Raw genomic sequence first — 17,333 nt, 5'->3', positions numbered from 1 at the left:
CGGCAGCATCCTAAGTTTTGGGTTCCGGTCTACGACGGTCCTAGACTCGAGCGCCCCCTGCGGCGTGTTCTGGGATTGCGGGTGGAGGTGTCTGACTAGAGGAGTCTAGAGGCAAAGGCTGTACTGGAAATGGAAACTGTAAAATCCGACTCCCCCGCCCCCGTCACGTTTACAATACAATACGTTTACAATATCAATAGCTAATTTGTTAAGCCCTGTATCAGGAATGTTCTTACCACCACCCCCCACCACCTTCCTGGGGTGGAACGCAGGGATGCTATACCATTAAGCTACTTTCCCCAGCCCTTTTTGTTTTTGAGATGGGATCTGCTAAGGTGCGGAGGCTGGCCTTGAACTTGCAATCCCCCCATCTCAACCTCTGGAGTTGCTGGGATTACAGGCTTGCACCACTATGCCCAGCATGCCTTTACATTTATTATCTGATTTATGGTTCATAAGAAACCTGTATAGTAGGTTCATTATTATTTTCATTAGAGATAAGGAAACCAACAGACAAATCAAGCAACAGAAACATTTATGGAGTTATTTCTTTGCAGGGTTTTGTACATCTTATATATTTCATTTAACGCTCTCATCATTCTCTTCATTTAAGTAGCCACATCTCCTTATCACTAGTTATAAAGCAAAACTCCAGAGATATGTGAGCAGATCAGCGACAGAGATGGAAGGAGATGGTCGGACCCCTCACTTGCCTGGCTCCAAGACATGACCTTCTACACAGCAGCCAAACGCTGAAGCTGCCTTTTTTATTGTTTTTTTTTTTTTTGTGGTGCTGAGATGAACCCAGTGCTTCACATGTGCATTATACCTGCTTTACTACTGAGCTACATTCCAGCCCATGTAATGAGGTTTATGAGTGATGCTAAAGTTAGGATAATAATGATGGAAATAGGAATGCTTGACGTATTCTCAGCAATGCCATTATTTTTATGTTTTGAGAATGCATAAGAATTTGGTCCCTTTTTCCATTCTCTCTTCTCACCTGCTATAGTTCACATATAGGAAACTATAGAATTGCTAATGGCTAGGAAGATGACTTTCCACCTTTCCTCCCCTTGGTGGGGGGGGGAGGTGAGTGAGAGAAGGGAAAGGGGAGGAAGAGAGAGAGGCACTTCGCATACACCTTTCATAACTAGGAATGTGGGGACTGAATTAGGCAAGCATTCTGCCACTGAGCTACACTCTCAGCCTTTAATTTTGTTTTGAGACAGGGTCATGCTATCTTGCCCAGGCTGGCTTTGAACTTGTCACCATCCTGCCTCAGCCTCACAAGTAGCGGGCACTGCAGGTACGTGCCACTGTGACTGACAAACAGCAATTTGTTTTAATGTTTTAGCCTCTCCATCTGTAAAGTGGGTATTTTAAAGATTGCCTTTCTTTGCCATGCAGGGCTGTGATAGTGCTCCCATAAACTAATAAATTTACATTGAGAGACTTATTTTGATGATCAAATGCAACAATAAATTAGAATTAAGCAATTGAATGACTTGTAAACGGAAGTGCCTGTATTTTATAGGAGCAGGTTTATGTACACAAATAATTGAGAATTCCTCATAAGCCCATCTTAAAATCCACTCACCTAATTCAGATATGCATTGATTCACGCATATACTATGCCTCCAGAACTTGAGATGAATAAAACAATCTCCTTGCCCTCTAGAAGATAAAGACAGTAAAGTGGAGACAGACATGTGATTTCAGCAGTGTGATAAGTGGTGACACTTGTGGGATGAATACAGTGGCCGGGAAGCACAGAGAAGGGGCAGTTAACCCTAACTTCATCAAGATCAGAGTAAGTGTCATTGGATATCCTGTGCACGTTAATGATGCTTGACAGTTGCACCACAGGACAGGTGTGGCCATGCTTTCTGTCGATTCATGCTGTCTCTTCCAGGGCTAATATGGAAAGAGATCAGACATACAGTATTTTCCCATTGATTCTGGCAGAAAGCTGGGCTTCAGACCTTCCTGTGTTCCTTTCTTTTTAGGAATTCCACACCAGACTCTTTGCACAACACATTTCCTTGCCTGTGTTTTGATAAGACATAAAATATTGTGACCACTGCAAAAAAATCCCAGTTGAAGTCCGCACACATCACAGGGACGGAAGTGCAGTGACCATCCTTCCTCCCAAGCTGCTGCCTCATGAGTCCGCAGTTGGCACCAAATGCATGAGTTAACCTCTGGTATTTTCTTCATTATTTCAGTTTACTTTGAAAATTTGTATTATAAATGCATATTGTAAATGGGTCAGGTAAGACAATATTCCTTGTTGAATTTTCTCAAACACTTAATATTCTAGAGCAAGAACTAGAATGCTATCATCTCCCTGGAAACTCTGCAGTGCCCCCATCCTGGCACTATCTGCTCTTACTTTCTTTATAATAAAGAAGTTTACACACACTCCCTTACATCATTTTTTTAACACACTCCCTTACATCATCTCTTTAACATACTCCCTTACATCATCTCATTAACATCAGCTTTGTATCTGCTTTTGCCCCAGTTGCATAATATCCAACTAGGAATTCAGAAGTAAGTGTGCATGTGTGTGTGTGTGTGTGTGTGTGTGTGAGAGAGAGAGAGAGAGAGAGAGAGAGAGAGAGAGAGAGAGAGAGAGAGAGAGACAGAAAATGAGCTTTTAGATTTGGGGTGTTTTTCATTATTGTACCAGAATATATCTTAAAATATTACCAGCCGGGCACAGTGGCACACACCTATAATCCCAGCATCTTGAAAGGCTGAGACAGGAGGATTGTGTGTTCAAAACCAGCCTCAGCAAAAGCAAGGCGCTAAGCAACTTAGTGAGACCCTGTCCCTAAATAAAATACAAAATAGGGCTGGGAATGTGGCTCAGTGGCCAAGTGTCCCTGAGTTAATCCCTGGTACCACCCCCCCAAGAAAAAAACTCCAAATAGCATCAAAAACATGAAATACTTAGGAAAAAAATTCAACAGAAGCCTTAAAAGACCTCTACACTAAAATTTATAAAACATTGGTGGGGGAAATTAAAGAAGACTGAAATAAATTGGGGCTATGTTAGTCAGCTTTCTGTCATTATAACAAATCCCTGAGCTTAGCCAACTTATGCAGAGGAAAGGTTTATTTTGCCGCACAGTTTTGGAATTCCAGTCCCAAACCTATGGGTCCCAGTGCTTAAAAGCCTGCAATGATGCAGCATATCATGCAGGTAGGGCATGGTGGAAAGAATCACTCACCTCATGGTTGGGAAGCAAACCAGAGAAAGAGGAAGAGGCTGAGCTCCACTGTCCTCTTCAAGGCATACACCCAAAGACCTAAAGACCTCTCCTGAGGGCTCGCCTCTTCAAGGTGGCAGCCATCACACAGCACCAAACTCGACATGTGGCAGACATTCCACATATAAGTATAGTAGTGACATGTGTCACGGATAGAGAAGTAAATCACAGGTTGTGAGAACTAATATTGTAACGATATCGTTTGTACTGTATCAAAATCCCAATAGGCTTTTTAAAATACAGAATGGCAGATTCACTTTAAAATTTACATGGGATTGCAAAGGACAGAGAAGAGTGAAAACAAACTTGAAAAAGAAGAAAAAAACCCAGAGGATTCATACCTGATTTCAAGGCTGGGCACTGGTAATTAAGACAGTATGGTATTAGTGTAAGGATAAGGAGATAGATCAGTGAGACAGAATAGAGAGTCTGGAAATAAATCCATATGCATGCTGCTCATTGGTTTTCAACAGAGGAGCCAAAGAAATTCAATAGGGGAAGGAAATTCTTTTCAATAGCTGGTACTAGAGCTTAAGAAATTTGTGGAAAAAATGAATCCTGATCTTATTGCTTATCTCACACATAACAATTTGAGATAGATGTGAACTTTAACATAAAAGATGAAACCATCAAGCTTCTAGAAGACAACATAGAGAATATCTTCATGACTTTGGGGCAGGCAAAGAACTTTTAGAGAAGAAACAAAAAAAACATGAGCCACTAAGTCAGGGGTGGTACATACCTGTAATCCCAGAAACTCAGAAGGCTGAGGTAGGAGGATCACAAGTTCGAGACCAGTCTCAGAAACTTAGTGAGACCCTAAGCAACTTAACAAAACCCCGTTTCAAAATTTATATATACGTGTGTGTGTGTGTGTGTGTGTGAATGAAATCCAATAAGTAAAAAATAACCCAATTTTTAAATGGGCAAAAGCTGAATTTATTTCATTAAAAAAAGATATAAAATGGCCAATAAGTGTTGAGAGCCACAGTCCAGTCGGAATGGCCCCTGGCATTTTGCTAGAAGTAATGGTTGAGAGGCGAGCCATTAAGATGATGCTGGATTGATTCAATTGTATATAGACCCCTGCTGTCCACCTCGGATGCTCGCTGCCTGGAGTTCTCACTCGGGGATTTCCTGGGGAGTTCAAGTTTGTTGGGGAAGTTCCGGTGAAGGGAGTTCCGGTGTGTGTGTGGTGTTCCTGGGGGCCGCGTGGGTGGCGTTCGGGAGAGTTTCCTGGGAGTGTGCGTGGAGTTCTGTTGGAGGTCAGGCAATAAAGTTTCCTGTTTGAACATACAAGTGCTTTGTGGCAGCTCGGTGATTTGTGCCCAGCCAGACTGTGGCAAATAAGCATATTAAAAGGCATTTGACATTGAGATATTAGGGAAATGCAAACTAAACCCATAATGTTGTGCGGTTTCAACCCCACTAGAATGATTCAAGAGGAAAGGCGTTGATGAGAGCAGGTGCAGGTGAAGTGTGTGAGGCTCTAGGATGCTGGTGTATTGCTGGTGGGGTGCCAAGTCCTAGGACGCTCGGGGAAAATGCCCAGGCAGTGTCTTATAACATTAAACCCTCACCCCATCATCCAACAGGTCCATTCCTGGGTATTTACCCCAAAGAAAGGAAAACATATACCCAGAAAAAGACTTTTACAATAATGTTCAAAGAGCTTTATTCTTAATATCACAAAACTGGAGACAATTCAAACGTCCAAATAGTTGAATGGATACATTGTGGCACATCCATACAATAGGGCAATTTAGAGACAAGAAATAGACTTCTAATGCCTGCAACAGTATAAATGAGTCTCAAAATATCAGGGACAGTCAGGTCATCCGGAAAGATAAGGGAGGAACCATATGGTTGGAATGGTCTGGAAATCTTTACCTCTGGAGACAGTCAGAATTCCTTTCTGGTCCTGACTCGGGAGGTTGAAGAAATTCTCTGGGGGTAACTGCTATTCTTTATCTTGACTGGGAGAACCTTCCCACAAAGGTATGTTTGTTAAACCCACTGAATCTTATATTTACAAGACACACAAGTCATTGTATGTTAACTTTTCCTCAATTTAAAAAATTAGGGGCTGGGTTTGTGGCTCGGTGGTAGAGTGCTTGTCTAGCATGCGAGAGGCACTGGGTTCAATCCTCAGCACCATATAAAAATAAATAAATAAAGGTACCGTGTCTATCTACAATTTTCTTTTAAAAAGGCAGTTAGTACCTGTTAAAAAAATATGAAACAATGTTTTAATAGAAGTTAAAAAAGATGTCTGGACCACTATGCTAAACCTAGATGGTATCTGTAACTCTCCTAAGGACTTCCTTATGTAGAATTTTAAAAATTTTATTTACTCTGTTTTATGTTCTACATTTATGTGACTTAAAAAAAATCTAAAAACATTGAAACAGATCCAAAGAAACAGAAAACAAGTAAAAATCCTAAGTTTTATCCTTGGTTCTCATCTTTGCTGTTACCACACCCTATAGACAAGTACTGTTTTCATGTTCATGTAGATTCTTCCTCTGACTCTCTATAAAAAAACAATGCCCTACCTTTTCTCCTGGGATAGTGGAGTCTAAGAGATCATGGCACTTGGCATTTGGTGTCCTTTTGGAAATCGTGTGGCCCGAGAGCTGTGGGCGTGCACTGGGTTGTTGGAGAGATGACAGCTTAGGAATGTTAATGTTAGAACTGGAGTTCTGCAGGAATAGGTCTTTGCCCAAACTAAGGTCATCCTGAATTTTCAAAGCAACATTTCTGGAGGGTTCTCATCGGCTGCCAGGCCTCTGTGGGTGGTCAGGTGGGAAATGCTCTTTTTGGCAAGAGCTCTTGCTATTCCTAGCTGCTGAAGCCATCGTTTCTCCTTAAAGGCACTGCAAGAGAACAAGACATCATTCTCCAGGAGGTTCAGTCTTCAGATCAATGTGCAGCTGTGGCTAGTTTATCTTACCACATGGGTATGATGTGAAACAGAAATAAGAATCTGTCTAAAACCAGCTCCTTGTGATCTGTGGAAATCATGTTTTCCAGTCAATACTAGAAATTTACAAACCTCAACTGAAAGCAGAAAGCCCTTCATGTCGGGTAGGATTCTCCGGGTGGAGACAAGCTGCTCGTCCTTCCTAGACATCCCTGTATCTCGCCAGTCGCTTGACCACTTCTCCAACCCCCACCCAATACACTTTAGGGTATTTTTTTTTACAGTGATGTTAGTTTTTTTGATAATCTAACTGAAATGCAATGAAACTTAATATTTGATGATATTTACTCTCTGGCTAGATACCTAATAAAAACACTGTAAGTCTGAATATGATTACCTACTTTGTAGGAGGCAAATTTGATTTACAGCGGAAGACTTTTACATTCCTAAAATGTAGGGGTTCTTCAAGGTTCTGCCTGTGGTCCTCCTCTCTTTACACCCTCACCCTAGGAAGCCTCATTTACTCCTTGCTGCAATTCCCATATGTGTGACTCCTCAATCTTGGCCTTTCTTAAAAGTTATAAATCTCCAATTAGCAAATAAAAAGTATTTATTCTGTAGAGATTTCCAATTGAACAGTCTTTTATCTCCTTCCTAAGTTTGTCTGCTTCACAGTACCCTTGCTCTAACACACTGATTCTGTCATCCTTGCCATCCCCAAAACCAGAAACCAAACTCACTTCCTCCTTCGCCACTGCTATACCATCAGTGACCAGACTTCATAGGCCATGCCCCATCAGCTTCTCTCCCACGGCCCCGTCTCCTCTTACTCAGCATCAGTCTCCACCGCTCCCTGCACAGTCTGTCTCAGCCAGTCCCACCCTGCACAGTCGGCCCACACTTTTCCAGTGGCCTCCTACATCTCTCTACTGGACTCACAAACTCTGTGAATTACCTTATGAAAAAGAGCTTCTGAGACCTTCCCACCCAACACCTCCCCATGGAGAGGAGACTGAGAAGCAAACTGTCCGCCTGGCACAAGGACGCTGCTCAGTGTGGAATGTCCACCTGGAGTCTCCTCTCAGCCAACTTCTCTGCAACCCTCCAGATGCGTTTTGCCAATCCACTTTCTTTCCTGAAAATTAAATTTCTTGCCCTTTGACAAAGCAACACCTTTGACGGTGTCATCGCCTCTACAGGGATCCTTTCCTCCACCACCAACCCTTTGGTCTGGCAAAATCCTGCAGACTTTTCTTTCTTTTTCTTTTTTTCCTGCAGAATTTTTAAGGGCTGTCACTCAGCTTGTTGGGAGGAACTTTGCATAGACACCCCAGGGTTTTAAACATTTGAACAAGGTTTGTGTCTGCCTGTCTCAACGTTTTTGTTCTGCTTTCCATTTTGTTTGATGGCTGCATCTCCCTGGGCCCTCTGAAGTGGATTAACCCATCTAGCCTGTCCACAAAACCCTGAGGCAACCCCCAGGCTCCTTAGCCTTTCCCCATAGCCTACCTGACTGAAGCTGATGCGCCCTCTCCCTCATTCTGACACATACCCCAGCTCCGCCTTGGTCAGAGCACATCAGATTCTCTCCCTACCGTTTGAACCCTGGCTTTTCTGCATTCGATGAAAAATTGTTTACTGGGTAATTCCTCTGTGCCTCTGTGTGCTGGAGATCCCAAAACATGAATAAAAGATGTAAGACTTGCCTTTTTACTAAAAACTAAAGAAAACAGCTCTCCTTTTCTTTGGAGCACAGGAGCCCTCAGAGTCGGTGTCTGGGGTTACTGTCCATTCTCGGTCCATTCCAACACTCAACCTTTCGGATCAATCCCCGTCATCCCACTGTCTTTCCCATTCCCATCACCCTCCCTTCTGCCACTCCATCCCAACCCCCTGCCTTGGACTCTTCACTAAACAGGGCTTCCAAGTCCCAGGAACCTCACTGGAATCAGCTGACCAGCAATGAGGAAGGTTTAGGGACATTAGAACTCAGAGGTGTCCCTTGATGTATGTGAAGCCTACACTGTCCTTTAGACAAAGGAATAAGACTGTGTGATCTTCTGGCCTTTGTCAATATCGTGGGCATCAGCCATAAGCACACACCAACCCAAACTCCCAGGAGCACTTGGTCGGTGCTAACTACAGTGATACCATCTTTGGTTTAATCCTAAGAAGAATATTTTCATGAACCTGAATGGAGAATTCCCAAAGAGTGCATGGTTCAGCACTTTCGCCTGAGGCCAGATAAGTTGTCTGAGGTCCTGACTGACCTTCCCAGACAATTGGGAATGCTAGCCTGACCAACTCTCTGGTCAGTACCATGAAGGACTACATTAGGTTCTTCCCCATCTTCTGGCCATGATGGTAGCTTCATGAGAGTGTGTGTAGCCTTCAAAGTGTGCATGTCCAGTCCTCATGTGTGTGTCTTTTGGGCACAAGATCTGGACTGGTCATTTAGACTACCAGGCTTCCCAGCTCGACTAGGGGCTTCAGATAGACATAGACATGGATGGGGAGGTAGAGCATGGTTAAAGAGAAAAGAAAAGGGTTGGAAAAAGAGAAAGGGAAAGAGCATATGCTGGAGTGACCACCAGGCACAGCGAGGCTGGCGAGGCTGGCCACCACTCCCAGGACTCCCTTGTGCTGAACCCCTTTCTTTTCTTTTCTTTTCTTTTCTTTCTTTCTTTCTTTCTTTCTTTCTTTCTTTCTTTCTTTCTTTCTTTCTTTCTTTCTTTCTCTTTCTCTCTTTCTTTCTTTCTTTCTTTCTCTCCTTCCTTCCTTCCTTCCTTCCTTCCTTCCTTCCTTCCTTCCTTCCTTCCTTCCTTTCTTTCTTTCGTGGGAGGGAGGGGTGCCAGGGATTGAACCCATGATGCTTAGCCATTGAGCCCCATCCCCGGTCTTTTTTATTTTTTATTTTGAGACAGAGTTAAACAAAAGTTTCTTAGGGCCTTGCTAAGTTGCAGAGGCTGCCATCTTCGTGCCTCAGCCTCCTGAGCTGCTGGGATTGCAGGCACGTGCCACTGTGGCCAGCATGAAGCCCTTTCTTAGTAGGTGTTTTCCGAGAAATCTCCTTCTTGACCTTGCATTGCCTCCCTGTGATAACTCCAATACTCATGAGGTAAATCTATCAAAACCCCAGCATACTGGTATAACCTCTTTGGAAAGCTCTTTGGAAGTGTTTGCTAAAGCTAAACATCAACTTACCCTATGATCCAGCAATTTCATTCCATAGAAACAAAAACTAATGTCTTCCAAAGCTCATATACAAGGTAAAATACTATATATTTATTCAAAATAGCCTCCAAATTAGAAATAAGCCAAATGCCCATCAATAAGAAAATGAATAAATAAATAAATTAGGATGTGGAACACCACATAGAAATGGAATATTACATTAAAATAAGAAAACAAATCATATTCACAAACACTAATGAATTTCACAGGCAATACTGGTATGAAAAAAAGACCTAAAAATCATACCATATGATGAATTTCATATGAAGTTCAAGAACAGACTAAACTAATTGTCAATCATACAGATCAAAATAATGGCTCTATCTGGGAGGAATTATTATATTTTCCAAACTTTTTTACACAAAAGGAAACAAAATCTTCCTTGAAAGAGCTTATGTTCATTGGATGTAATTAGCCTGATTGCTTTCCACTAAACTACAGTGTCTCCAGACTTTAAGAAGTATTCACACTAATGTGTGTAAAGGAAGAAAAAGAATATTCCCTTAATTGGATTCAATTAAACAGCATATATGTACATTTATAAACATGGAAAAATCAACTTTTATTCAAATGTCTTTAAATATCTGAGAGGGATTATTGATGGGAAAGGGGCATGAAGGAAATTTTCAGAATGCTGGAAATAACTTACATCTTGTCTGGGGAGGGGGTTACGTGGACATGAGCAAATGTAAAACTTCAACAAGCCATCGGGAGTGGTGGCAGAAGCCTGTAATCCCAGTGGCTGGGGAGGCTGAGACAAGAGGATTGTGAGTTCAAAGCCAGCCTCAGCAAAGGCGAGGCGCTAAGCAACTCAGTGAGACCCTGTCTCTAATAAAATACAAAATAGGGCTGGGGATGTGGCTCAATGTTGAGTGCCCCTGAGCTCAATCCCCAGTATGAAATAAAAATAAAAAGTAAATAAAAATTCAACAAGCCATACCTGGGAGATCAGTGTTCCTTGAGCACTTTATGGTCTATTTTATTACTCAACGTCCTCCTCCCTCAGGAAACACTCCGCACAGTACACCCCTGCAGACTCTCTCAGCTGAACCTATACACACTTGCCTCAAAAGCACATACTTCTGGGGCCGAGGAGGTAGCTCTGTGGTGGAGTGCTTGCCTTGCATGCACAAGGCCCTGGTTGTGATCCTCAGCACCACAGAAACGAAGAAAAAACATACTCGTACATGTTTCTGTTAGCCTACCCTGCACTAGGCCATATAAATACTTATTGAATGTTTGTAAAATAAACTCATTTCAATATGCAATAAATCCATTTTTCCTTTCTTGTGTTTTACATCTTGATTTTAAGACAGGCTATATGATTTTTTTTGTATTAATTAATTTCCTCGTAGTTTTCTAGGATTTTAGATGGCAGAGATATTTCACAAACTGAAGCTGTTGATTAAGTCTTCTTTTACTGTCAACCTCAACAGGTTGGATCTTGTGCATTTTCCAGCCCAAGTAACTCTCACCACTAGGTGGCAACACCTAGCTGAAGAAAGGCCAGCGGACCGACAAGACCAACTCCGAAAGGTGCGCTGGCCTTTCTCTTCCATTTCCTTCTCATTGCATTGATTAAGGGGGAAAGCTCCTCATAAACCTATACTTCTCTAATATCTGCATCCAATAATACCTCATAAGTAATAGGTAGGACCAAAGATCTAATCTAAGACTTCTGTTTTCAGTGAACTCTAATGACCCAAATTTCTTCCCCTCCCTCCCTCCCTCCCTCCCTCCCCCTTCCTTCCTTCCTTCCTTCCTTCCTTCCTTCCTTCCTTCCTTCCTTCCTTCCTTCCTTCCTTCCTTCCTTCCTTCCTTCCTTCCTTCCTTCCTTCCTTCCTTCCTTCCTTCCTTCCTTCCTTCCTTCCTTCCTTCCTTCCTTCCTTCCCTGGGGATTGAACCAGGCCTCTGCATGCTAGGTGTAAGCACCCACCATGGAACTATATCCCCTGCCCTCAACTCAACTTTTCGTGGTTCAATTTGTTTTTAAATAGTTCCTTTCTTCCACTTTCATTACCATCTAGTCTTTCATGACACCTTTGATGTCTCCATCCTATATTTCAAGTTTATTTATTTTCCTCAACAATAACTAACAATTTCTTATCAGCTTCAAAAAAGAAATAAGCACCAGCAACTGATCTAAGTGATACTATGATCTTTTTCTTTGGGTTCTAGGGATTAAACCCAGCACTGCTCTTCCACTGAGCTACATTCCTTGCCCTTTGTAATTTCTTACTTTGAGACAGGGTTTCCCTAAGTTGCCGAGCCCCCTGCCTCTGCCTCCCAAGTTGCTGGGATGACAGGCACGTGCCACTGTGCCCTGAGACACTATGCTTTTCGTGTGTCTCTTTGACTCTTGAATGGTTGAGGAGTAAAGCATTTACAGATTGTGGGGCAGCAAGATGGGCTACCCCTAGGCAGCCAAGATGGGGTCTCAGAGGAGAAGAAAAGGAGATGTCGGGTCTGGAGCACACCCATCATTTGCCCCTGACAGCCTCAACCACAAAGCTCCTGCTTAGTTACCCCTACCCCTACCCCTGGCAATGGCCAACCACAAAAGCTCCTCTAAAGCACTTTCTGTTGTGCCTAAAACCCCTCATCCCCACCTTATGTCAATAAAAGTTTGAAACTATTCTCCCCAGATTTGTTGAAGAAGACAAAATAAAGAGTGTCAATTGGACCCTTTCCAAATCCTATATCTCACCCATCACCTATAGGGATAGATCAAGCCCATAAAACCCCCTAGACAACAGGCACACATTGGCAGCCCTGTCTTGGGATCCCTCTCTCTCTCTGAAGCTCTGCTTTCTTTCTATTGCTCTGATAAAGCATACTGTGCTACCTTGTGTCTGTGCATTTCATTCTTCAATTTTGCAAGACAAAGAACCCACTCGTGCACGGAGATGCATTCACACATTGGACTAGGCGGTGACTTCAGTTCACTGTGTCCTAGACACAGGCTAAGATGAGGACCTGGGGCTGGGTATGGCTGCATTGAAGCGATTTATGTTAGTACTGCATGTGGCACAGGAGGCTTTACCAATGTCCTCTGCACTAGACCTGCCTTATCAAAGGCCTGCCCTTGTGTGTTCACAGAGGAAACGTTACCTGGCCACAGCCAAGCAGTAGATGGCGTTCTCTCTGGGAGTCCTCCCACTGTGCTGCTGGAAAGATGCGAAGCAGGACTTCAGTAAAACGTCCTCACTGCGCGCTGTGGAGTAACAGGGGTGCGAGCACCCCGCTCTTAAAAAGGGGGGGAGGGGCACTTGGGGGAGGTAGGCATTTTTCATGCGCCCTTCTTTTCTCCAAGCTGTGGAGGTAATTTTTATCTGACTCTGCTGTTGATGTAACTCAGAGAATGCATCCGCATCTACCAGTGGAGGCAATACTAGGGGCCCATCTCCCGCATCCCTTTGTGGAACTGCCACAGAGTCTCCAGGCTTCCTGCTTGTAGCGTGTCCTCTGAGAGGCGGTAGCTTGCTGGAGTTGCCTTGTGAGTCCTGGTTCCCAGCCTTATGCCAGCTCTTGGAGGTCATTTTGGGTTGGGTGAAACCATCCACCATCACAATATCTCCAACTTTCGCCCCACGGACCCCAGCTCTGCACAGCTGGCTCCTGCGAAGGCTGTGACTCTGAGCTCTGAGGATCCATTGTTTTATCTTAATATAAATCCTCATTGGGATAGAAATCTTCAGAAACGAGACGGTGGACCACATTTTATTCAGCAGATACAACACACAGTCTTTATGCCTGTGTTTGGACGCGATGGCCAGGGGGGTTTGTCCTGCTGGGTCTTTGCATTCCAGGCACAGGACACTGCAGTGGACAAAGGTCTTCAGAACCAGCAGTTGGCCTGCTTCTGCAGCTGCATGAATGGGGCACTTGGAGACATCTGCGTGGAGGGCTTCGTGGCACCATGCTCGATAGGGGTGGGCACCTACTGCCTCGTGGGGCCGCGCACCCTGCTTCAGGGCCCACTCAGTGAGCTCGGCGTAGCCATAGAAAGCTGCAATGTACAGGGCGACCCTCCGCTGATACCTGGAGGAGGGAAGCAAGTGGGGGAAGGGTCAGTAAAGCAGGGTCACCGGGCACTCACAAGACATTCTGCTGAAGTGCTCACTTCTTCCTAACGTTGACCTTGAGGCTGTTTTAAGAAAGGCTTATAGTAGCACCTGGTTGGATTCACAGGCCTGCTGATACCCACTCTTCTCCCACCAGCAGGTAAATGATTCTAACTGGTTCCCTTGGAGTGGATGTCAATGTAAAAATCAAATGCTTAGGACAACTGTGAAGCTTTATAGTAAAAAGGAAGTTACTGGAAGCAATTCAACGCATTTTAGACATCTGAGAGCTCAGTGTGTTTGTCTTGCTATTTGGACAGTAATGTGTTCTGTCTTTTCAATTCTCTGCTACTCTCCTGAGCCACAGCCCTGCCTCCTATGGCCCCCACCCTGCCTGGACTCCTGGTTGCTGTCCTCTGTCATCTCTACTATCCTGTGCCACCCTGGTCCTTCCAACATTCCCAAGGCATGAGCTGGGGATTGGTGAAGGTGGTTCAGAGGCATGAGTGAGGGAGGCAAACCTCGAGTGGGCCCAGCCTCGTCCAGGACACACGTGGGCAGGGAAACTGAACCCCTTGTAAAGATGGAGACAGGTGGCCCTGTCTCAACTTGCACACCAGCCTCTGCCTTTTGCTGTGCGTGCAGCTTCCCATGTGTTTTCCTGGATGGGGAACACACTCTGCCCAGAGCACAGGGGTCAGTTAGGTTATAACTAAATGGAGTTAAGGTGCTGGCATTTATGCACACATCAGCTTCACACTTGAACTTTGAAAGTCATCGTGGCAAGGCAGCCTCTCTGAAGTTGACCCATCTGGGATGAGGAGCCTGCTCCAGAATGAGCTGTGAAAGCCCCCTGGGACCTCTGGATAGCTGGGCAATCATCCTTGCCTTGGTGACACCAGGTCTCTGGGCCACATCTTGCCTTCAGACATCTACAGTTTGATTGATGCGTCCAAATAAGCCCTTGAAGCTCACTGTGTCAGTGACTGAATTCCTCATCTTCTTTCCCAAGTTTGCTCTTCTTCTGAGGTTCCCCTCCTGGCCAGCCAGCAGCTCTTCGTTCACCCCATCATTGAAGCCAGGAGCGGGGGCTTCAGAGTTACTTTGCCTTTCCTCTCCTTTCTTCCCACACCTAGTCTGTTATTCGCAGGGGCTGATTCTGCCTCCCACACCTACCCTCAGTCCGTCCTTAGCTCCCCCTATCCCACCACAGGCCTGGCTCCGCAGCCTCCTTCTCCTGACCATCTACTTCTGTTCCACAGATGGCAGGTGGGGCTGTGATCTTAAATGCCAAGCCCATCCTGCCCCTTCCCTCCCTTCAGAGCCTTCACATCCCTGAGAGACCATGTCCAAACCCTTTCCATTCCTCCATAGGACTGTGTGGATTGGTCTCTCACCTTTCCAGCCACCAGCCACCAACTCCCTCTCAATCTGCAGTTCACCACAAGGAAAGGCGTTCAGTTCCATGAACCTGCCCTCTTGCTGCTCGGCTTTGATACCTATTTTGGATCCTCGTCTTCTCTCCTACCTGCCACCCCCCTGGGTGCTGGTCCTTCAGGTCTCAACCAGGACCTCCCTTTTCAAGCTGCCTCGCTGATCCCTAGTGGAGCAAGTTGTCCACCCACATGCTCTTCGGCCAGGCTGCACTGTGCCTTGCTTACAGCCTATAACACACGGGTGGTGACAGCCACGAAGCCTGATCCTCGAGGCTTCTGACCAGGCCTGCAGCACTCTTTGAGTCCTTATGACCACAGAGTCACTTCATCTCTAAAGCCGTTCTCTGGGTAGATACTATTATTGTTGCCACTTCTCAGGAGGCTGAGGTATGTGATGTTTAGGTTGCTCCCCATGTTTATGGAGCTGATCAAGAAGGAACACGGTTGGCTCCCAGGCACGTGGGCACTGGAGTTGGACTCCCAAGCATTTTTTTCATTTTGCTTCTCCAGCAACTGGTTGCTTATTTTCTGTTTCCCCTACTAGATGTTAACCTTGCTGAAGACAGGTGAGGTCTTGTTTATTGCTGTATTCCTAGGCTCTTAATACATAGCAAGTGCTCAACAAATACCTGTTGATTGGGTGGAGGAGTTAAAGGAGCTTTTCATCTTGATCATGAACATTCTCAGCTCTCGGACTTTGAATATTAAGTCCAGGGGAGATGGTTGAGCACACAAAGACTAGAGGTAAATTGTCAGGATCCAAGATCCTGCTGTGCCCTTCCTTGACAGAAGCGTGACATTGGGGACATTTCATAACCTCAGTTTCCTTTCTGTTGTACAAGACAACAAATACTTACCTCATATATTGTCCTAAGGACAAAATCATGCAACAGTGCTCACATCAAAGAGTGTACTTAGTAAATATGCTATGTTAAAGGCATCAAGGTGAAACAGACATTTCTTTGGATTCAGAACATGAAACAAGAGACTCATCACCATCCTAAATTAGAAACGGATGTAAAATACTTCAATATTTCATGAGACGGTGAAAGCTGCTCTTCCCATCTGTCCCCTCACCAAGCCCTCAGAGCTCCTGATAATGCCTGCGCTTTTATAAGCAGGGCTGAAGTCCCACGAGGGGGCGCTGTTCTAAACGCGGAGGAACGCGGACCTCAGGGTTACTGGGGCTTGTGCAGTTGGGCAGCTGCTGGCTGCAGTGATACCTGGGAGGCCTCCCGAGCCTCCCTCTTCACCGCCCAGGTACAGTTTGTGTGTGGCCAAATGCTGGCTGCTTGTATGAAATGCACTTTAAAAAATTACAAGTGAGCTTAGGAAGGGGCGGATCACGTTCTCGGCCAATTGATTGGAAAGTGTTTTTGTAGGATAACTAAAGTGAATGGCAAGATACTTATCGTCTCAGGTTTTAAAGTGACGTTTAGAAGTCCGATATCCAAATCAAACTGACGTCACCTGTTTCATTAGTATTTCTAATCACTGCAACCCATCACCAAGGGCTGCCAGCTAATGCCTCACGTGTAATATTGTGTGCAGTGGAACCCGCCTGGAGCAGCATCCCAGGTGTAGAGGAAACAGCAGCTCACGGTCTGACGGAAGTTTAGTGAAAAGTTACTTAAATTAATTCCGCATGTGCCTCCTCTCTCGTACTTGAGCACTGGTCCTTCTCTGGATAAATAGCGTTGTACTTTGAGTTTCTGCCCAAGGAGGCAGCCCATGAGAAACTCCTTCCATCCATCCCAGACGTCCAAACGTAGTGTTGTGCCTGTGGACACAGAGAGGCGGGTCACAGCTCGAGTTTGTCCTTGTGGCTCGGCATTGCTTAAAACTTCTAATGATAGCTCTCCTCCAACAGAGGCAGGAGCTGGACACACACTGGAAAGTAACCTTGGGATAAAGAGCCAGGGTGGTATTTTTAGCTTAGGCTTTGGGTTTTGGAAGAGCCACTCAGCTTGAGTGCACTCCTGTTTTCTCATCTCTGGAGCCAGGGCATATAATGCTGTAGTTTCCTGCAGCCCTCTTAAAGCAGTCTTGTGGACGGTTGATCCAGGGCTGAGATATGCGTTACCATGTAAACTGAAGCTGGTGGTTTTGGAAAAGGAGACTAAGCAAACTGGCTTTGTTGGACCCTTAGGTAAGAGCTTCATTAACTATACCTTCTCCTTACCTGTCCAGATAGGTTAAGGGGCTCTTCCTCTGGCTCCCATATATGCTTGGAAACTCTCTATCATTGAACATATGTTGCAGAAGCTTTAGAATACCCAGTTGACAAAGGCCAGTGGAGAACTGTGAGCCCAAGCACCAGGTCTCATCCAGTCTGTTTTAATTGTGCCCTGGGGTTGCAAGAAGTCCTTCATGTGCAAGAACAACCAAGATTTGCTCA

The 17,333-nt window shown here is 44.9% G+C and overlaps 1 protein-coding gene across 6 annotated transcripts in view; it reads right to left on the bottom strand.

The window, feature by feature from the left end:
- Positions 1-4,936: 4,936 nt before the first annotated feature.
- Ankub1 (ankyrin repeat and ubiquitin domain containing 1) overlaps positions 4,937-17,333 on the bottom strand; it is a 37,476-nt gene continuing 25,079 nt past the window's right edge. For all 6 annotated transcript variants that reach the window (XM_078043570.1, XM_078043568.1, XM_040270007.2 and 3 more), the window contains 3 exons: positions 16,601-16,715; positions 12,547-13,476; positions 4,937-6,154 (listed from right to left, as the gene is read on the bottom strand). In XM_078043570.1, coding sequence (XP_077899696.1) covers positions 6,025-6,154; positions 12,547-13,476; positions 16,601-16,715 — 1,175 coding nt within the window. In that variant the 3' untranslated portion in view covers positions 4,937-6,024. The remainder of the gene's footprint in view (positions 6,155-12,546; positions 13,477-16,600; positions 16,716-17,333) is intronic.

The sequence above is a fragment of the Ictidomys tridecemlineatus genome, chromosome 3, assembly GCF_052094955.1.
Source record: "Ictidomys tridecemlineatus isolate mIctTri1 chromosome 3, mIctTri1.hap1, whole genome shotgun sequence".
NCBI classification, from domain to species: domain Eukaryota; kingdom Metazoa; phylum Chordata; class Mammalia; order Rodentia; family Sciuridae; genus Ictidomys; species Ictidomys tridecemlineatus.
The sequence above is the reverse complement of the archived record's forward strand: the minus strand, read 5'-3'. Positions and strand labels throughout refer to the sequence as shown.